The following is a 23,362-nucleotide window of genomic DNA, read 5'->3' as shown; positions in this document are numbered from 1 at the left end:
ACAATTCTTTGCTGTTTATTGTCTCGTATCAGCAACAACGTCGAAGGAAAAACAGAAAATGACTCACATCCGTTAAGAAACCAGTCAGAATTTTGTATATTTCAAGAATATTTTGAGTAAAACAAGTGTGTTATAGTTAAGTTGTATACATAATGTCTAGTTGCGGGACAACGAAAGAATTTGTTGTTGGGGGAAAGTATCGTTTAGTTCGAAAAATTGGAAGTGGGTCGTTCGGCGACATCTACTTGGGCATCAATATCACCAATGGAGAGGTAGGTGTTATACTGTGTGTGCGTGCGAGCTAGGCCACCAAGCAGGGTAGGAAGCTGAATCAAAAGGCCGTGTTGTTTACCATTATTCAGGAAACATTGATATTTATTGGAGTGAAGCCAGGGCTTTCAATATGTTGTTGTCTTACCACCTATAACGATTGCTAAGTTAAATATTGTTTTAAATGAAATTATTATTACTCATTCCAATTCCTTTTATTATTGTAAAAAGCTAGGCCCTAAACTAGCCTAGGCTAGCGTAAGCGTAGTCAGGCCTAGGCCTAAGCTAGGGCCCAGGCTATATAATATAGGCCATAATTTAAACCCTAGGCCTATGATCTGTTGTCTTTATGCAGACTTTAGACAAAATTATAATGAACAAAGAAGTATCCAAATGCAGGGAACACATTGGTTTGTCGCATCAAAAGGATTTGTTGCTGAGTGATCTTCTCAATAATAGCGAGGTTTCGCAGGCGAACGAATATGTGTACACATACGTTTAGCTATCCATAACGGTTTGTGCTGTGCTTTTTGCGTCGGGCCGCATCTTAGCGTGGGGCTATAGGCCTAGGCCATTCCGTTTTCTTCCCTCATCATGCTTCTCAAATTCAGATTTTGGCATAGGCGTAAGTTTTGGTATATAAGGTTTTGGAAATTGGAAGTGGAGCCAAATAATACTCCTTTACTTGTTGCCCAAAAGAGTTGTTATTTTGTGATCCAAAAATGCCTGGCTACTCTATACAACTATTCCTAGGTTAAGTATGACGTATGAAATGATGATGTATCCGTCACACTACCGTACGTGTTCGCATGCGAAACCTCCCTGTTACCTCCATGGTTTAACAACCAAAAAATTACATTTACGAGGAGATTATTAGTGGTGGTTACAGTAAATCCCTAAACCAGGGCACACTTAGCGTTGACTAGCGGTCAGCCAACACAGGTTTGTGGAGACCATCACAAGGTGCGCACAGACAACTGCCAATAACAATCAAAGGACATCATAGTTTTGTTAAACGCTCACAAGAGTGGCGGTTGATTTGTCAGCCGACAGTCAGTCAAGGCAGTTCCCCAAATTAACTTGGTCATTTTACAGTAGATAGAGAACAAGGTTGAAGTTGTTGCCTAGGTATTCATTGGGTTTAGTTCATATGTCATTGTCACCAAGCTGTACCTTCTGTACACCAATTCTATAGTAATCCTTTTGTTCTATATATTTTTCACTATACCTTTCGACACAGTCATTTATTTAATGAGACTAAAATTAGACTTTTACTGTATGTAGAAAATGTGTTTTTGATTACAAAAATTGGGCCACCTTGGTTCCTGATCGATCCTTTGATCCTTTTATTTACTTTATATTTAAATTTTCCATTTTGTCAGAATAATAAATTACATTGAAATATGAAGGACTACTGTACTATATATTATAAATGATGCGATGTAAAAAGGTTTTGATGAGTTATAAATGAAGTTGCAATAAAATTAGAATCACAAAAGTCTTGTAATTACAGTATGCAGTTGCACACAAACACACACACACACACATTGAGAATGGTTTTACATTATTAATGTTTTTTTTTTACTTGTTTATTTTCAGGAAATTGCAGTAAAGTTAGAATCACATAAAGCAAGACATCCACAGTTATTATATGAAAGCAAACTTTATAAAATATTGCAAGGAGGGCCAGGAATTCCACATATAAGGTAGAGTATTTGATTCATCTTCCAATAAGGCCGCTGGAAATACATTACATGGTGCTTGTCAGCTGCCCGCTCTTGATTTCAGGCCCCACATCAAAGATTTAATCTTTCATTTTTGTGTCTAAAAAGAAAAAGACCACCAAGATAAATAGTCAAAAAGTACAGCTTAACATTACAGTATGATACTTTTGATAATAATAATAATAATAACTTTGTTGTTTCTTTTTTCGTAACAGAGGCACAATCACTAAATAGATGTGCAACAATAATTCACAATATAAGAGTAATAATAACATGTACATTTGTCTTGCTATAGACATTTCTTACTTAACTAATACACTGTCTAATTAATACTTTATCAGTATTTTGAATTTTTACTTAACTAATAACGAAAAGAAATTATAATACGCATCCCAAGAAATGAAATACACGCCCCTGCGCTCGACACCGTTCACGCCATTGCCAGGAATTCCCGACGACGCGTAACCAATGCTGAAACTCGACGGTACGCAATCCATCACCCGAAGAATGCATTACACTTTATCTGAATAAACTGAAAATAAACAAATGAAATAAAAAAAAAAAGAAAACAAATGGAAAAGAAAAAAAAAATGATAATAATAATAATTTTTTTCTATCTTTTCATTAAATGTTGTTATATTTTCATGAAAATCCGACTCACCCCACTGTACTATGAAACACAGTCAAACTGTTGTGTATGTTGCAACATGTTTAATCAATCACATATGGTGTGTAATTATCGCGAATGACCATGCATCCGTATTATAAATATACACGCCATATTTTGACCAATATTGTGATGAAACATGTCAAAAGTTGACAAACATCCCTCACCAATTTTTCGAGAAGTTCTGATGAGAACCATGTAATGTATTTCCAGCGGCCTAATGTTGTCACTTGTAGGTACTCCCATGTTTTTTTGTATATTTTGCGAAGAGGTAAGTAATTGAAGAAGTGTGCTGCTCAGGGCTGGAAAAGGGCTGGAAAAGCGTGACAAGCCGTCGGAGGTATTGTGCGTTTCCCCAGCAGTGGCGGTCATGGAAAAACTAATTTTTTGCTTGCTCCACACAAGAACACTTTTGGCCTACATAGGGTAAAAGTAACGTTTGATGCTACTGTAGATTCCCTTTATAATCAAGAATATTTAATCATGGTTGGAATTTTTTTTCCAGGCCTGGTGCCACTGTTATGAAATAGTGGACCACTATTTAGGCCTATATAAAAACCAGTATTAATTTATTGATCAAAATCCAGTATTTTATATTTTTTACAAATATTCTAGATAATAATTCGTAGGTTATAATGATTGCTGTTATCCTAAAGCATGTCGCACACAAGCTGTCTGCTTACGCCAAATATCTTTGGTGGTATTTTGTGCGATCATGTACCTCTTCTGTGCAGTGGATTTTTTTTATTAGAGTTTGAGCGCTATGTTAAAGAATGGAAAGTTCTTCACATGAGCAAGGAAAGAGTAATCTTTGTTTCTTGATATAGGTGAAACTATTTTCAGGTTTACATTGTGTTATATTTTAATTTAATTATTTTGTGTTTGTTAGGGAATAATTACAAAGAATTCAAACAAAAGGAAAAAAATAAATTATTCTTTTAACAGAGAAGTGAGTGGAGCCATGCATTGCCGATTAAAATGATTAAGTTCCATATCTTATAAATTAAAAGTCAAAACAATTTTAAGCACTTGAATGTTTTTCTAGAGACTACAGAATACAGCTGTTTTCACATTAGGAGAAATCTAGAAAATTATCAGCAAGAACCTTAGCGATTGCCAAATATACATTATATTTACCATTCCAGCTGTAGCAGGCTTCATTTGCATATCATTCTCTCTGCCAATAGCAAATGCATTGCTTATCTCTAGGTCAAGGGTCAACTAGAGCTAAACTGGCATTGACCCATAGCTATTTTTGATACAGTTGGCAGGATTGTGCTGTTGTGGTAGTTCAATAATACATCAACTGTCAGTTGAGTTGATGTGGCTGGACACACCCATATTACTAGTAAAGTAGTGTAAATGTAACACCAGTTAATATGTATGATTAATAGGAAAAGATTAATTATTTTGATAGAAATTTGTTAAAATGAGTTATTGGTATTAATTATTAGCAATCTTACCAATTAATTAATGACAGTGATTTTTTCCCTAAATAAATAAGTGCTTATTAATAATTATGTAATCATTTTCATAATATTACATTATTTATCACATTGTTAAAAATATGATTGTAAAACATGACTTCATAAGAGAAGATTGGCATCAAGTAATGATTACAGACTCAAATATTATAAGCATGTCATTGGAAGAGACTGATTTGTATCACACTTGTCCCAGTGATGTAAAAAAGAGGCCTGGTGCCCTGACTAGTGTGTCCCTACTATGTGGGATGGTTCCAGGTAAAGAGCCTAGCGGGCCTGGGGAAAACTTCTAGTTCTGCTTCTGTTATTTTAAGGATGTATTTTGATAGGTTTTTTTTAATATGGCCAATTTGGGAAGATGAAAAATTCTGATAAAAATCATGGACCTCCTTAATTTTTGGCCCCCCTGGCTTTAGCCAGTGAGCATAGCTACCGTTATGCCATTTCCAGTGGCTTGTATGTAATTAGTAATAGTAAAAGAACAGAATTATTTGATATTATAATATATCTATTTTTATAGTCTGTATTGTTTCAATCTGTATCTCATTGGAATTTTTTATTATTTAAGTATTTTAATATTTTTTTTTTTATTACATTTTGACAATTTTATTCCAAAATTAAAAACAAATCCATGACAACTGCCACGAGCATTGTAAAAAAACAACTACGACAGAAAACATCCTTTTAGTCAATCTAAGGGATTATGTACAAGGAACTCAGAAATTACGTGTGAATGTTATTACTTATGAAAGCAAGCATTATTTACCTTAGGGTTGACATGGTTTCTTGGATATGATCCAGGATTGGTGGTAGGCTAGGCTGTTGAACCTATTTAAATGTCTGAAACTGACTTGTAATAAATTGATCAAAACTACTGTAAAGCTGGTGTTTTATTGTAAATTTACATCAGTTATAAGTTCAAGGTGCATCATATACAGTATTTTTGTCTTTGTGAATGTGGCTACCAAGTTAGCAACAGGTAAATAGTAGTCAGGTTGAAACAACTTAAAATGCAGTCAGTGTGTAAGTACCGGTATAGGAAAATGAAATGTCATGCAAAATTATTATTCTGCTACTTAAATAGCATAGCATACTGACTGGTGCCAAGAAAGCAGATTTTAGATATTGTGGGTCAGTAGGGCCTTGTTTGTACACACATTTTTGGCCTAATGTACATTTTAAGATTGTCAATCAAAGTTGACATCTAACCAATCAGAACAAGCCCAGGATTACATGCTTGGAACAAAAATGCACATGTTTAAATGAGTTACTGTATGCTGTTGTTTTGTGGGACCTCAGCAACAACATCCATCCCAGTGGTGGGTCTTTAGTGGAATGGTCCATTACTCCACCTAAATGAGTGTAATTATTCAACCTGTCCAACTATATATAATACTGTATAATGCTATGAAATAATGGAGAGTATTTTCATCATGACAAAGTAAACTATACTGCAGAAATCTTGTTATTGCCATTGAATATTTTCAACAAACAGCTGAAATATTTACACAAACTTATGTGGTCTTATTTGCCAGTTTGTTTACACTAAACATTAATGCAGTCTTATTTGCATGTTTATTTTACACAAACTTAATGTGATCTTGTTTCTCTGTTTACACTTCAATCCTAATTTTTCTTTATGTGTTTGTTTACACAAACATTTAACTGGTTTTGTTTGCTCTGGTTCTCAAAGGTGTTTTGGTAAATTGTTTTTGAACTTTTTACACTTGGTTTGATATTGCCATACCATAGATTTTGGTGAATTAAGTAGGCCTACAGCACAAATGTCTATGATTATTTTATGGTGTGGCAGACAAATTTAGAATTTTTATCAAGCTTAGAAAATGTGATATTGAATGAAAGGTGTAAACAATAGTGACCATTTATTAAAACTTCAAACTTCAAGTAAGATTCTAAATAATTAATTCCTCCAAACAATAATAAAAAGTAATATAATTTATTGTGAATTGTTTACTGTAGTGTGTTCTTGTTTGTAAATGTTGCACTTGTGTATTACTAAATTAGGTTTTTTTTTCTCTTGTAAAGTAAAATATCAATTAACATAAATAAACAGTAACGCAATAGCCAACTTACCAGTGAGGTCTCAATGTTCTATCCACCCAATATAAAAGAATGAAATGACAAATAGAAAAAAAACCACTAAACTCTTTTTGTATCATTAATAATATTTTTATATTAAAATAAAATTCAAATAATAATAATACACAATAGAGAGTATGATAATATCAAGTACTGAATTCATGATGTGTGTATGTTACTTTAGAGCCTTCATGTATGGTGAATTTTTATATATTTTTTCATACTTTGATGATAAAGATTAGTAATAACATTATATTTTATTTGACATATGTCATTGCTAGCCAGATTTGTATAATACTGCCTTTGCTTATTGAATAAAATATAAAATTATGAGTATATTATGTCACAGCATTTACAATATCATATTATGAATCGATTATGATACCATAGTGCTTGCCAATAAATGCTGATGGTTACATGCCTCCACTGTCTTGGCATGCCGATGAGTGAATTATAGTAATTTGCCCGTTGGTTAATATTGTATACGATTCTGAAAATAAACTCCACTTGTTATCATACAGCCATGGAGTTTTAGTCAATTTTAACTGAAATGCATATTTAAAGCATGTTACACTAAGAACTCATCAGCCTATGTAATGCCGCTGTAAGCATTATGGAACTTGATTTGAGGTACCTGCCAAGCAGAGTGAATTGCTTTCAAATACACCACCAGTGGTGCAACAGATGTTTGAGGCCCATGGCTTAAAGGCTTCTTTGTGGCCCTATAGTACTAACCTGTGAGAAAGCCCCACCCACTTGGGCTTTGACGTTTTAAGTATTTTGGTGGGTTTTTGACATTTTAGTGCTCCTTACAAGAGACACTGTCCAAAGTATGGGGCAAAAATGCTGATATATATTCCAGGCCCTTTAAGGCCTGGGGCCCTTTAAGGCCTGGGGCCCTTTAAGGCCTGGGGCCCTTTAAGGCCTGGGGCCCTTTAAGGCCTGGGGCCCTTTAAGGCCTGGGGTCAGTTCAAGTGCTTCAGCGAAATCAGTAGTTCAAACCTTTTCTAATTCTTGTGAAGCAAAAAAAATATGCTCAAGTAATCAGAGCTCAGGAAGTGAACCGATGCTTTTGATTCGCGCGATTAAATTCACCTAGTGCGTGAGAGATCATGGCTGTTGCGCCACTATACGCCACTTATGAGTGTATGGCGTTATGGTTGAGGAGGAATGCCTTAAATACATGCAACAGTAGTGCGAGTAACTTGTTGACAATAGGCTACCCTACAACCTTACTGTCACTTCAAATAGAAATTTAATGCAGATGCTGGTGACTCAAAAATTTCATTTTAATTTAATAACTTGTTATTGAGGAAAATATTTCATCTTAAATTAGCCTACTAAAAATGGGTTAATCAAATTGTGATATTCTGCCAGAAAAGCATGAAATAATCAAAACAATGATAGATTTTTATATTGCCTACTAATAACTTGCTACCTTGAGACTGCATCATTCGATAGTGTTCATATATTTGGCTATATGCCCATTAAGGCTAGTCTGAGGTCATTAAGAATAATCACAAGCCAATTGTGGGACTTAATGTATTACAGTAATGTCTCCCAATTACACTACGTACCCCTCCGAACAGAATTCGTTGAGAAACTTTAAAGTAATTCAGAGAGTTCAAATTTTCATAGCATCTGAGTGGTGACCACAGTATACAGTAAAAGGATAGGTATGCCTTATCTAAGTCTTAATATGAGCAAAAGTGTTTTTTTTTTCTGTTCTTTATTTCCAACTTCAGTAATACAAAGATGTTGAACTGAAGGAAAGATTCTTGTGTTTTCAAGAAGTATGATTCATGAATTTACAATTCATGGTTTATATTTACTTATTGTTAATTATTTTTTTATTTATTTTTTTTTCGATTCAGAATTTATATAGCACCTTTCACAATCCGCAGATTTTACAAGCAATTATACAAGGCACTGTCATCATTATTTCCCTGGTCACTGGATACTAAGCTGGCAAATCCGCACATTGTGCAACTTTCTCTGCTCCCTGGGGAGTATCCCTGGTCATTGCTGCTTGAACACGCACGACCCATACATTCAATGCCATACCTACCAGGTACCTATTTATACTCCTAGGTGGAGAGAGGCAAACGTAAGTAAAGTGCCTTGGCCAAGCATACAAGCATTGCGGTGAGCATCGATCTCGAACTTCCAATCTCACAATCAAAAGTCCAACACCTTACACACTGTGCCACACGCTCCTACAAAGGCGTATATTTTTTACTATTACTACAGTTATATACTGTAAATCCTGTCACGCGGCAGTCACAGGCAAACGTTTTGCATTGTACTGTTTACTTATTGGAAGATCATGTAAACACTATGAGCTATACATCCTATAGATAATTGACTAATGATGTTGCAGAAATATCTCTGATTAATATACCTTATAAATATTAATTAGGTGATAACATTTCATTGGTCAATTCCACCCAGTAAAGAGGGTGTAGTTGTTTCTACCTTTTGCCTGTGCATGCCAAATTTATGCATACACAGGCAAGAAAGTACTACCCAAAATTGATTACTCTACAGCAACCGAATGCAAACTGCATCATTTTACCATCACAGATTGAAATAGTTATTATAGACAGACAGTTTGTTTAAAATGTATGAGGTTTATTAAAAAAAAAAAAAATGGATGATTACAGGACTACTTCCTTCTGTTTTAGCATTGAGGAGGTAGTCCCATTCTTTGAACACACCGGGAAGTAGAATACAACACCTCAGACCATGTTATTGCTGACTACAAATACAATATTACAGTATGTCATTGTTCTGACTCCTAAAAGTACATTTTTGCTTTAAACATACAAAGATATTTTTTTAACCGTAACCCTCAGCCACCCATATGAATTCTCTCATAAACACCATAGGTCTACCCCCTGTTGTCAGATTGATAATAAATAATAATACATTACCATAATTTAATGATATTTGAATATATTATTTACAATTAATTTGATTGTTACTTGTTTCTATTCAGGTGGTATGGTACAGAGAAAGAATACAATGTGTTAGTAATGGAACTACTTGGTCCCAGTTTAGAAGACTTGTTTAACTTTTGCAGCAGAAAGTTCACAATGAAAACTGTCTTGATGTTAGCAGACCAGGTATGTTCATGTTAGCCATTGTGATTTCCACATAACATGTAAAAGATTTCAAAGCTTTGTCCATATTTGGATGTACTGTAACTTCATTCCCATATGAGAACATCACACAAATTTGATAACTTGTGCCAGAGCTTTATGTGTATATTGCGTTCGAAATTTGATGATAGATCTTAAATTGTGAAAATAAATGGCCGTAGAAATTGTTTGAATCAACATCCATTGTCAATTCGTACAGCTTTCAACATGCGCCTAGCTCTGCAAAAGTTACCCACTGTAATTAAAATGAAATACAGTTTAATTAAATTTCCATGTATGTATGCCAGCCTGTCTGTACCACAGATGCCAAGTGTTAATGTTATTTGTCTTTATTGTACTGTAATCCTTAGGGTCTGTGCCAGTGCCAACAGTGGTTGGGGGGAAATTGTCCCCCGTCAGACAGGCCTACAATTCTGTCGTCCGACACTACAACAATGTTGTCTGTTAAAAATACTAATTTTCAAACTTTATTTTGATCGCTAATTTCTTTAATAATGTAGTCTAAGCACAAGTTTTGGTCGTACTAAAGCCAATATTCCATCTCCATGAACCCTACCAGGATATTTATTCCAGGAAATTGACCATGTCGGCCCCTTGGTTTGGACCCCCTAGTTGGACCCCATCGGTGAATTTCTGGAGCCACCACTGGCAGGTTATTTTAAGAGAATTATCCTGAAGTCTGCAACACTTGGCCTTGGTCTTTAGACTTTGCCTAACAGTAAAGCTGTTGTTCAGCAAGATGGCTTCTGTCTTTAGATACAATTCTTCTTTCTTCTAAACAATGCTACATTGACATTATGGATTACAAAGTGTATTTTGTCTGAGCTCCCCTTTATCTGAAAATTAAATGGTCCTATAGTAGTAATACCTGATCTGGACCTTAAATTGTCATAGAAATCCCTACTGAAAATGAATGCTTGTTCATCTAATACTAGACTTACAAAGGTTAATGGTCAAAAAGAGTACTGTTCAGATATAAATAATTTATGTAGCACCTGAAAATAGAACTAACAGCCAACCAATGATAGATGAACAACTCAGGATGATTTCGTTTTTAGAAGGATGAGTATGGTCTGAGATTAATGATGGCATCAGCATTTTATATGCATGTACCGTAATTGTGATTCGAGGAACCAAGCGATCAGACTCCCAATTAAAACCTGCACACTGGCCAAGTTTGAACCGGGGTCTTCAGCACAAGAAGCAGGAACAATTATACCTCTCAGCCAACCACTAGCATGTCTGTGTACTAAAATACATAATATTTTAATGAAATATATACTGTAGTATCCATTTGTTTCCTCAGCTGATAGTCAACTACGACCTTTTTATCACCTCAAAGATTGCGTTGACATTCTTTGAGATGGATAACTGTAATTCATTTTGTGGTGAAGTAATGTACAATTGTTTGACTAAATGTGAATACATAAATACAGAAATAATACTCTACTTTAATTTTATATGTAAGCTTATGTGTACTATGTATCTACTGTCATATAGAATAGGTTATTATTTTGGTGCAGTACATTATTAGTGGGTTTCATCTGTTGTACATCATGCAGATAAAAGTAACTTCTACTATATTATAAAAAATAGATAATAGTTTTCAATACCATTGTTTCATGGGGATTAGAGAATTGAAATTACTCTGTAGTCTATTTTCAAAGTTATATACAAATACTCAGTGGATATTTAAAAAAAAATACCCCTTCCTCTTTCCTTTTTCAAACCCTTTTGTTAATACTGTTTAAAAAGCAAGCTTTGAATGCATTAAAAAATAGCCTTGTGTGTTAATGTTGATATCTATACTATAGGTTTTGTCCTGCCTGCCTTGCATGTTATTGGTTTATTGGGCGTTCTGTATTGCTTTTTGTGTTTTCATAGTGAGTTTAGACCATTTGCTGTATGACGGTGTAACACCACCCAGTATTGTCTTGAATCTTTAACAGTTGAGGGGATGTCAAGGTTCAGTGATTCGTACATCTGGCTTGTGTACTGTTTTCCTTCTCTCTAGTGTTGTCCTACCAGGCTTCATATGAAGCTATTCAACCCATTGAAGCACAAATACTATACAAAATTATGCTCTAAAGTTAAACCTTGCTCTGAGCTTCACAATAACTCAATGTGTTTCTGTGTGTGCAGTTTATTTGAAACATATCTAAAAAAATTCTTTTTCTTTAAAATGGGTAAAGATGCAATTAAATAAATAATTAACTCAATCTACACCAATGAATGATATCTATTATTTTGAATAATAACACTAAATTATAGTTTCTAATTGTTATAATACATGTTACTTTTATCTTGGAATTTAATGTAATATCAAGAAAAAATATTGTACATTAATTTAATGCAAGGTTTGACAAAATCTTCTTCACTCATTTCATATCATTATCTGCCCTTTAAAGATATAAACAAGTAACACTTGAGTGAAATGTCAAAACGTACTGGCAACTACAATTGCTGTAATGACTACTCCATATTTTTATTAAAAATGTTTGGTTTAAATCAATACTGTGCTTATGTATGGGTGAACGAGTGACCCATCTTCTACTTAATCTACATCTTCAAATGTAACTTGCATTGCAAATATTCCAAATTAAGGTCTGTTATGCAATTTTTCAATAACAACCTATTTTGCTATTTCGCATGAAAATAAGCTTTATGTAACAATGTACTGAAGCAGCTTCCTCCACTATATACTATCTAGGATAAAGAGATGATGTAATCACTGAAGAACATACTGTGTTAATGGAGTAGGAAGTCCTACAACAATAGAAAAAAGCAAAATTTATGATAATCCTACATTAAAAGTAGAGACAAATAAGATTCATTTATTTATTTGTTTATTATTTCAACAATATTTTGTGAGGGTAGTCCAGCCAGCGAGAGCTGATCAATTGGGACCCTCAGATAAACTAATAAATAGCCTCATTAATCTACACAATAGCGAGGAAGTAATTATTATGAATGATCCTACACAGACACATACATGGAATGGCTATGCTCTCCCAATGTATACAGAGGAAGAAACTCCCACTAGCTGTACAATAAGAATTATTTATGATAATATTAGTTACAGATTATTTAATAAGAATTATACAAATACCATATGGATTAAAAATGTTGATATTAGATAATAATGTAGCTTTGAAATGAAGTTAAGTACAAGTTTATCCTCTGTATTAACATGGACATTTGAATAATATAGTCGCAGAGCATACACACGCAGTTCACGTTAGGTCTACATAATCACTCCCACTCATTTACACTATTACTTACAGCAGGTAATATTATTAGCTTTACTGCGCTTAAATTAAATGTCAGAAGTTGAAATAGAAAATAGTAGTAGTACATTATATTTTGTAAATAAATTTATTTCTGTAGTTATTGTATTATGTTTCAAAATAAACTTATTGAATGTTTGAATGTTATTATTCCATTGACTTAAGTGGAATAGTGAGAAAAAGCTGGTACAGTACTCTGAATTTTAATTATCTTTACTTATGCATGTTTTATTTAGATAAAAAGAAGTTAAAAAAAGTCTGCATTTTTATTTTACGTTACGTAGAATGTTGCACATTTGTTGTAAGCCTTTCCCTTTGACATGATGTATCCCGTTTTGTTCTTTTTTCCCGTGCTCTAGATGATAGGCCGTGTCGAGTATGTACATAGCAAGAACTTCATCCACCGCGACATAAAGCCTGACAACTTCTTAATGGGAATTGGCCGTCATTGTAATAAGGTAATCTCAAACAAAGTTTTGTTTTCTTTTTCCTCTCTCTTTTATCTTTCTGCGACTGCGTGATAGATGATCAGTCGCACGGAGTACATCCACAACAAGCATTTTATCCACCGGGATATTAAACCGGACAACTTTCTCATGGGAATTGGACGTCACTGTAACCAGGTAACTCTGTGTAGTCTTGTTCTGTACACTTGTAGATGTTGTCTGTGTACAGTAAACTAGCATGCAAAGTTTGTGATAATTTTAAAATTAATATTTTATTATTTATATTTGATTAAATTTTGTGGTAAGTTGAAAATATCGTAAAAAATAAATCGAAGATTTCTTATCTGTTGAAACATAAGATTTGTGGAAACATTAAACAACAGAAGCATTCAATCGACCTTTCCGCTAAGCCCCGCCCCTCGGATATTTTTGCTAAGGTCCCCCAAAATGACAGTGGTAAAACATACTCAAACACGTGCCTTGTACAACATGTATGACAACATTTGCGTTTGTAGGACACACACATATTCCTGGACGTACCGGTTCTGATTGGTCAGTTGTTAAGTTTGGTTGACACTCTGGAAAGATCTAATTTGTATGGTACTATCAAACGTTTAAAATCAGGGTTCTATACAATGGAAGTACACTACTTGCGCCCAAATAGCCAAAGTTAATTTTTGCAGTTTTGCAAACCTTAATAATGCCAGACCCAACACACTAGAGAAGGGCGTTTTTTATTGCCATAGCTTTTTATGAGTACTACTCTATATTTTAGGACTAAAACAGATTTGTTCATAAAATGGAATATCTATTAATGTTTAAAAACTGTACTATGATTTTCATGTCTTCCTCACTTCAAGCTCTCCTGGGCCTAGGAAAAAACAAAGAGCAAATTTCAGTTAGGCCTAGATTGTTAATAAAATAATACCTGTCAGAATCAAAAGTATACAGTATATTGTCTTTGTTGAGTAGTGTTACAATTACTGTATTTAAAACATTGTTTATTTAAAACATCCAAATAAAAAAAAAAAAAAAAACATGCGGAAGTGTACAGTACATAGTCAAGCCTACACTGATCATTGCATGATGGCCAGCCAGCGAATTACTAATTATAAATCTCCTATGTCATTTTCATGATAATTCTTATTTTCTGTAAGTCTGTTTCAGCATGTTATTGTACATAATTATTTTAGACAATCAGCATTGTGAATACAGTATGTCATCTTTAGGTGCTTGTGAAGCATATACAGTAGATGGTGGCCTTGTAGTGAATGCTCTCTGACTAAAGGAGAAGATTGTTTATGTTAATTATGTAACAACATAGAATCATACATTAACTCTAAATATGTATGGTAGACTTTTTTAAACATACAGTATTCGTCCCATTTAGATTCAAACTATGTTCATCTCAACATTTTGGTAGCTCTCAAGTAAACTACCAACTATGTGATGAGGTCAAATTCGTACATGTACAAATACAATACAATATTGTACTTTCCAGATATTATTGCATATTATTGGCAATAAATAGAAAAGAATGTTGATATTTAGTAATCATTGCAAAAATCACCCAGATACTTTTTTTGAAATTTTTAACAAACCACATGCAAAATAGATTTTTTTTGTGGTATTGCAAAATAAGCAATGAATAGACAGCCTGCCTGTTGTTTAGTTTTGATGAAGTGCATTTAGCAATCTTTGCCAAGTTTCTGCTACTTAGTGTTCAACAAAGCAAGACAATATTTCTTTTACATTTTATTTTGGCAATGGGATGCTATTATTTTTCATGTTTGTGTCCACAAAGAGTCTTGCTGTGTATAAACAGTGTAAAAAAACGAGTACTTAGGCCAAATAAAATTAATTAATGGTTTCATGTCAGTGATTTGAAAGTATGTCTTGTTAAAGATGTTTACTAATTGAAATTATATAGGAGGCCACTTTTACCGCGACAGCTTGACCTAATCAGCTCGGCCTATCCTAATTGGGCCTGGTCTTTGTCTACCTTTAGCAAATTGTTTATATTCTTCAAATATATCGAATGTTACATTAAACTAAAGCTAAATCTTATTTACTTTTGATAAAAAGCAACAATTATTGATTCAATGTATGTTGTTTTCGTACCAATATTCGGTGGGGATTCCCAAAGATTGGCATGGCCCGCCCATCGGCTCAGTGTCACACCCACTGGCTTCCATTTTGGACGGCCTATTCGTTTTTCTGGCTAAACCCTTGCTTTCCATGGAAAATAATTGTGAAAAAAAAGCAATAGTAATTTTTTTTCCGAGGCTTATTTAATTAGAGTGGGTACATGAAATTAGCAATTCAATTTATTTGGTTTATATATATTTATATCTTAAATATTATATGGTTTTTAACTTCCAGCTATACATCATTGATTTTGGGCTGGCTAAGAAATATCGTGATAGCAGGACGAGACAACACATTACGTATAGAGAAGATAAAAACCTCACAGGCACGGCAAGATACGCAAGTATTAACGCACATCTGGGTATTGAGCAAAGGTAAGCAACCCAGCCTGACAACCTTCACTCCACATTTACTAGAAAGTAGTCAGAGCATGCACGCCTGTAGTCAGGTACGTCAAGGCTCCCTCACACTACTTGCATGAATTTTGGTCTTGCACTGCCCGACATTCTGGGTTACCAATGAGTGTTCGTGGGGGTGAGTGGTACTTAGGTAGATGAAAAAAGTTTGTGTGTGGTAATTTTACAATGTTTTTAAATGATTTAATTTTCTCTCCATTTCATGATCAGTTCATGAACTATATGTAAGCTAGGCCCAACTAGTGTGTTCCAGTGCTTGTCCATTTGGTCTAGTTTTTTAAGGTGATGGTCATAGACTACTGTAAGTTGCATATAATTTGCCTATTGTCACTCCATGTTACAGTAAAATATGACTGATAAAGGAGGATTCTCAAGACAGGAAAAAGTGGAAGATGGGAGTGTCATCATCATGTGAAAGTCAGCAACCCTTCATATGAGTGGAAATGCTGACTTACAGTAAATAAATGATGATGATGATGATGTCAGTATATGTTTAAGGCTACACAGTGGCGCAGAGTTCCAGCATAGTTATTACATGTGTATGCATGGATTCAAAGTACATTACAAATATCCAAAGAATGCAACTTTTATGTGGAATTTTATCATTCATGTTTGTTGACTCATCATATATAAACAATTTGTCATTAAATACACAAACAAATTATCAAGTAAATACTGTAGTGTACATAGGTTAAATATTAGAATATATTATTCAATTTATTACAGTAGCTCAAAGCAGAGAAGATATCCCAAGGAGAAATTTTAGAATCAGGAGATAATTTATATTTTATTTCCTGTTAGCTGACATATAGTTTTGGTGATGGTCTAAACATATCGTATTGCTGTATCTACAGCTATTAATCCATTATTGAGTATTGTGCGAATATAATAGCACCGTGTTTCCTATGGGAATACGACTACTGTATAGCCACATCCTCAAATATAGGCCATTAAACCTGTATACTGTAATTACTAAAATGCATGCGCCATAAAATCTTATAGCATCCTTTGCTGTGGATAACCTGGTATTAGGTCAAGGTACACATTTGTTATTCATGTGGTATTTGCAAGTATCCCACAATACTTTGCAAGATAGCCTGACCTAAATTCATTATAGCTTGTTGTTTGTAGCTTTTCGGTGATGTCTGGATATATAGCATTTCACAACCAGAAACAAACCCTCTCATTGTCAAGGACAGACTTTATTTTTATATCATCTTGTTTTGCAAAACCACTGTCTGCTGATTATTTTAGATAAAATTATAATTTTATTTTTGGCATGATAGCATATCAGCTGACAGGAAATGGATTTTTTTTTCATTTATTTATATCACACTGATGGTGTTAATCATTTTTTATATTTGAATGTTTTATTTCCTATATTACCAGTGGGGAAGAATTCTGGTTATTCAGACAATACAATTATCATGTATCTTGTCACAAAATTTTCCGATGAAAAATCTTTATTTCTTCCTCACAATGATAATACATTATTAATCTTAGTTTGTAAGTGTTAGTAATTTCAGGCAATTATTTACAGTAATAGTAATTATGAAACGTGAACTAAACACATTGATATTATTTAATATTATTGCATGGTATGGATTATTATCAAAGCATTGGTAATTATTGTGGCCTCATTAATATTAAAAAAAAAATTATGGTTACTAAAGAGTATTTATGATTGCTAGGCCATATAAACAACTGTTAGATTGAAATGCATATCAAAAGAAAGATGGGCTGCACTTCAACCAATCACTGTGTTGGAGGCCAGAATGCTTTATAGTTTGGCAATATTAATTTCAAGCTTATTAATTGTTTTGTAGACATACTGGTGTATCTTATAATTTATGAGTATATTTATGTAGTTCCAACTCAGTGTGGCTGTATAACACTAACAGTTTATTATATTTTCATTTTGTTAGTGTTTTAATTTATTTTTACACACTGTCTAATACTGTACTATTATCTTTTTATTTTATATTATTTATTTATTAACTTATTAAGGAACTTTTATTACCTTTTTAACTTTAATGGCTACTCTTATTTGTAATGGTAATTGTCTTCCATTTATATAGCCCATAATTCCTGTCTCTATGCATTCTTTTGTCAAAGGCGAGCTTTTGTCCTTTTGTTTTTAAGTATTTTACATGATTAGTCTCTGTTACATTATTCTGTGCTCTCTTGGGGGCTTTATTGATTAAATTGATTGATTGATAGATTGATTGATTTACTCATTTCTTATGTACATTTACGTTTCTTTTTATCTTCTAGTCGTCGGGATGACATGGAATCCTTAGGCTATGTGCTGATGTATTTCAACCGTACCAGTTTGCCATGGCAAGGGCTAAAAGCTGCCACCAAAAAACAAAAGTATGAAAAGATCAGTGAGAAGAAGATGTCAACACCCGTGGAGGTTCTTTGCAAGGTATGTTGCTCAATATATGTCCTCTTTATCGCCGCCAGTAAATGACATCTGGCTCAAATGTGTTGGAGCTATAACTTGGTGGTTTAGGTTGATGGCAGATCCAGGAATTTGAAATAGAAGGGCCCAGGGAGGACCTATCAAAGATGGAGGATCTAGACCACCTCAACCCCACCATGGTTAGAGGTTTTTTAATGGCCGGAAATGGCACTCTCAGAGTTAAAATTTGAATACAATTTTTAATTTTTCTTCCCCACCCCTTGGAACTGCCACGGTAGCTACCCAATGCCATGGACCTAGGTTAAGATTGGACATTTTTGTTTTTCATTAATACCCATGATTCACCAAGCGATTCTTGCCCGGGAAAAATAACCGCTGTTTTTCTCAAGCAGAAGTCTAAAGCTGTGTTGACACTATCAAATTAAAGTGACAAATTTATGTAATGTGTCCATATATGGGCATGATGATGTCATAATACACCCAAATATGACCATATCACAGTTTGTTTTGTCACATCGGCTAATCTGTTGGTTATCACTGTGTGCGTGCTGAACCGTGCATGTGTGCATTTATGGCCTATGTGCACGTTAAAGAACGCAGCACGCTCTTCGGAAAACAGTAGGAGATTGTCTCCCGGTGTACTGCCCCAGCACCACCTGAGACTTTTGTGGGCTATCCTTGGTGTCTACACCGAATAAATGCAATCTAATACATACCATAGAGCATAAAGTAAGAAACCTCAATTTTTTCAAGACATAAAAATTATTCTTTTGAAAAAAATGTTATTTTATGATATGATGGCATAATACATAAATTTATTGATTGTACATTGTATTCCTTCTCAGGGTTTCCCAGCTGAATTTGCCATGTATTTGAACTACTGTCGCGGGCTTAGATTCGACGAGGCACCAGATTATATGTACTTGCGGCAACTTTTCCGAATCCTCTTCCGTACACTGAACCACCAGTATGACTTCACCTTTGACTGGACACTACTCAAACAGAAAGCGGCGCAACAAGTTAATACAAGTCAAGGCTCGAGTGCTGTCGCAGGGGTCGCGACACAGGGCAAGATGAGCGAGAGTAAAGGCAAGAGCAAACGCTGAGCTTGAAACAGTCCTTCCTTAAAATTGTGTTTCTGATGTATGTCCTCTCCACTACTTGATGGTGCGTTCAGCACTTTGCGAGAGACTATTTTAGTGTTGAACTCTTGAATATGAAGTGTTTACGTTGAGAAAAAAATGCTACGGAAAACTGCTATCATTGAAATTGTACAAACTAGTCCCGTTAAGTGTAAATACAGTGCTTACCAGAACTATATGCCACCAAAAAACAAAAACACTGAATAGGACACGTGATTTCCACAGATTACAAACAGCAGGAGGATAGTAACTAATTCATATTCTTTATGAGGGTTTCCTATTGGACAGTGTGGCCCATATGGCGTATTTGCACGGGGAACCAGTCTTTGATATATAACCTCGTATCGGCTTTCTAATTATTCTGAGCATGTGAAGTGTAGTTGAGTTTCAATTTTTTCTAGTGAGTTGTTTTAGCATTATTTTAACTGTGTAAAAGGAGGGATTTAGGTGCGTCGGTACGAGATGTGATGTAGAATCATTGCTTTTAGTTTAGCAGTAGACATTAATATCATAATCCATGTTCATATTAGGTTAAAACATACAAGGTAAAGTATGCTGGACATTTTCATATAAGATATGGACAGTGTTTCTTGTTGCACGGCAGTACATTGTTATGTCATCCTAATTAAAGATCATGTTTAAGATTACATAGTGCAACTTCACAAGTCTCTCAAAATACTGTGCTGTCTTTTAGTTTTAACAAAATTTTTATGAAAGAACGTATTGTTGACTACCGTGGGTATTGTATTGATTCTGTTCCATACACCATATTTTTGGTGGGTAGAATATAAAAAAAAAAGATTAGTTTTTATCTCTGCCCACACTATAAAAATTTATGAGATATTCCCATATTTGGGTGTGATATGACATAATCCTGTTTGTCACAGAAAATTTGACCATAGACCTTCCACACATGCCAGATGAGATGCCAACATATTTAATTTTCAATCTAAAGGTCTTGCTGATTGAATGGCGCCCTCTGTCACACATTGTAACGCAAGTATATTCAAGTTAGTTTACATGTTATACTCTCTCAATATCTTTGTAATTTTATCACCTGGTATAAACAACATGGTTGCATTTAATATTTTTTTTCATTTTCAATATTTTTAAATATTTTTTCTGTAAAGTAAGTTCTAGCACCTCATTGTTTTGTTGTCCATGTTGAAAAGTATAAGATTTTGAAAATAGATTCCCTATTTGTTAGAATATTTATTTGTTGAAGTATGTGTTATTAATCTTTTATGCCAGGTGATACAATGATGTTTTGCAGCATACATTATACTACAACGACATAATACAGTATACCCCATAATCAATATGATGATATAATGTATTGTCTTAAAAAGAGCTAACAATAAAATTTAATATGTGATTTATGTATTTAAGTTTTGAACTTCCAATTGAAACGAGAACAAATATTTTCCACGCCAATCAACAATCACCTACTGTAGTAGAGCGTTCCCAAAATTTAAGACTGATGACGGAATTCGGAAATTCAGACATTTGAATTGCGACCCACTGACCCCATATCCACACATGCCGAATTCAGAGAGCTAGCCCTAGTTCACAATTTTGGGAATGGGATTTTAAAAAAGATTATATTAAGTAATCAAAATCAAAAATATATATTAGAACAAATTAATAATGTACAATGATGATTGTAGCCGCATTGTTCTTTGTTGCATCATGGCAAATGAACAACTAAGTATGCAGATTGATGGCTTCATTGTTAATGTACAAATAAATATTTTAAATGATCATAATATCTATAATATTAAGAGACAATTGAGCTAGCTAATTTTGGTGATTTCCATCAAGGCTTCTCGACCCTCTAAAATGTTTTGGTGACCACTGATGGGTTACGACCGGCAGTTTGCGGAAGGTTGAACTAGTGATTAGATCTTAAATTTGGCTGGTAATGATCATAATTATATGCACTTCCGTTGCAAAAAAAACAAACATTTGGCTTTGCCTAATTATGGTGATGATGAAATCACTTCATGACCGTATACCTTATAAGCACATCATGACTATATATGGGCATACACCAGTTTTTGTGTCTCATTGAAAGTTGATAACTTGATTCTTTTTAATTAAGCAATGTATTGTTTTAATTAATTCTTTCAGGGGTCTTTTTTTCTTTTTTTTAAAAATTTTACTAGACAGTACATATTATATCCAGGGGTCCCAAGTTAGAAGAAGTCATTTCCAGGAGAACTGTTTAAACAAGCTTTCAATAATACATCTAATTTTGTTTTACTGTTTATGGTGATAGAAAATCGAGACTGACTTCTCTGATACAAATGATAATATAATTGGCATTACAGTTAAAAAACAAGTTTAATGAATTTGTGGAAGATGGGTTATTTTCCGGGATATTCCTGTCTGGTTGCTGGATTGCGGTAGGCCTTCCCGATTTCCAGGAGATTCCCGTCTTGCAGGAGCATTGGAACCTCTGTGTATCTTTAAAGCTCACAATAACATGTGAAAGTGTTGTTTTCATTTTGAATGAGTGATATGATAATGTAAATAAATACAAAATGGGACATTGTATGACTCATATTATAAATGGAAAGTTCTTAGCTATTATTACACTCCCTCTATTTCCTTTATGCTTGACCCCCCCCCCCAATCTGTTTAATGTCTTACCCTTATTAGTTTGCTAAATCAAGTTAATTTTCTATTTTCCAATGTGCACAAATAGTAATTAGTAACTAATTCAGCTTCTATGGTAACTGTATCTCTAACCGTCTTTTTATTTTATGTAAACAATATTGCCATAGCATCTCCCTTGTTTAATGAATTAAATATAATAGTTTAATTCTACTGATGTTGTAGTGGTAATTGTTTACAAGATTCAATATCTTGTTCAAAATATGTTGATATTTCTCATAGTCATTAAAAATAATATCGTGCCACTTTGCATTTCTTGTTAGTGTCTCTTTATTGAGGAATATTGGCAGACTTATATCACACTTGTGTGACATACGTATTACAGTATTATATATTCTAATAGTTGCCACTGTTATTTAGCATTACAATTATTTGATTTTACAATTTTAATTTTTGACATTACTATCACAGATAATTACACTCTCATGTAACATTGCATTTCCTCTCCCCCTTAAAAAAGCCTGCCTATCCCAGTTGCGCCCTCCCCTCTCAGAAAATGCTTGAAGCAAAAAAAGTATGTTCAGGTAGTTAAAAATCACTTCATTTTGTGAGCAAATACCCTTTCACTTAATCATCAAGCTACTTTATGCTCACCTTCGCTTCTCTCCCCCCTCCCCGCCCCCACGGCATCATCAGCCCACTCTCCTGTTTCAAGACTCTTAAGATATGCCACTGCAAGTGACATTCACCTTCATGTGACATTTACCATCATGTGACATTTACCTTCATGTGACATTACCTCAGGGGTTGCGCCAGCCGGTGGCCAGGGCTCCCCGTCGGGATGAGCTTCCCCTCCCCCCTGTCGTGGAGAAAAAGCACAATTCGTCGGGGATAAAAAAAATTATATGTATTTTCTACATATTAGTAGACTCTAAAATCGATTAAATAAGTCTTTGAAACCCCTAAATTGTCAACATTTTCGGGGGCTTTCCCCCCAGGATCGCTTTCGAAACCTTTTAATCGAAGCTCGACCATGCCCACTTTGCTTTCGTCGGGGAAATCTGACCCCTCGTCGGGGCATCCCTCCCCCCACCGTCGGGGACCTCGGCCCTCCGTCGGGCAAATCCTGACGCCACCCCTACATTACCTTCATTCAATGTGAACATGGTTGCTAAGTGTTGTTTGCATTTTGATTGAGTGATATGATAATGTAAATACAAAATGGGACATTGTATGACTCATTATTTTTCAAATAAAGTATTATTATTATAACAATTACTTTAATGCCATGCATAGAACACATAGGAAATCAATGAATTATTCTTTCCGTTTATTCAGTTGTGATTTTTAGAAATTGAAAATTGTTAATCAGATTAGAATGCATCAGATTAGAATCACTAGAAGAAATGATGTTTCTAACATTAAATCGACGAAATCGACGTTTACGGCCAAGGAGATGAACAACAGCCCCTCCCC

The 23,362-nt window shown here is 34.3% G+C and overlaps 1 protein-coding gene across 1 annotated transcript; it reads left to right on the top strand.

Annotated features, from left to right (window-relative positions):
• On the top strand, nucleotides 1-22,198 carry LOC117123550 (casein kinase I). The gene is made up of 7 exons (XM_033269519.1): nucleotides 1-272; nucleotides 1,870-1,976; nucleotides 9,244-9,370; nucleotides 13,053-13,151; nucleotides 15,522-15,661; nucleotides 17,978-18,131; nucleotides 18,974-22,198. Exons 1-7 carry the CDS (start codon nucleotides 153-155, stop codon nucleotides 19,232-19,234), a joined length of 1,008 nt encoding a protein of 335 aa, XP_033125410.1. The 5' UTR covers nucleotides 1-152; the 3' UTR covers nucleotides 19,235-22,198.
• Nucleotides 22,199-23,362: the final 1,164 nt, after the last annotated feature.

Source organism: Anneissia japonica, unplaced genomic scaffold, assembly GCF_011630105.1.
Source record: "Anneissia japonica isolate Jap-2015-1 unplaced genomic scaffold, ASM1163010v1 scaffold287714_len2871179_cov188, whole genome shotgun sequence".
Lineage (NCBI taxonomy): Eukaryota > Metazoa > Echinodermata > Crinoidea > Comatulida > Comatulidae > Anneissia > Anneissia japonica.
Note: the sequence above shows the minus strand (reverse complement) of the source record. Positions and strands in the feature narration are given on the sequence as shown.

Bases quoted from the DNA above. Each gene is read 5' to 3' on its own strand.
- LOC117123550 (XM_033269519.1), top strand. From the start codon at position 153: ATGTCTAGTTGCGGGACAACGAAAGAATTTGTTGTTGGGGGAAAGTAT. The intron at 1,977-9,243 runs GTAGAGTATTTG...GTTTCTATTCAG, and splicing joins CCAGGAATTCCACATATAAG to GTGGTATGGTACAGAGAAAG. The intron at 9,371-13,052 runs GTATGTTCATGT...CCCGTGCTCTAG, and splicing joins TCTTGATGTTAGCAGACCAG to ATGATAGGCCGTGTCGAGTA.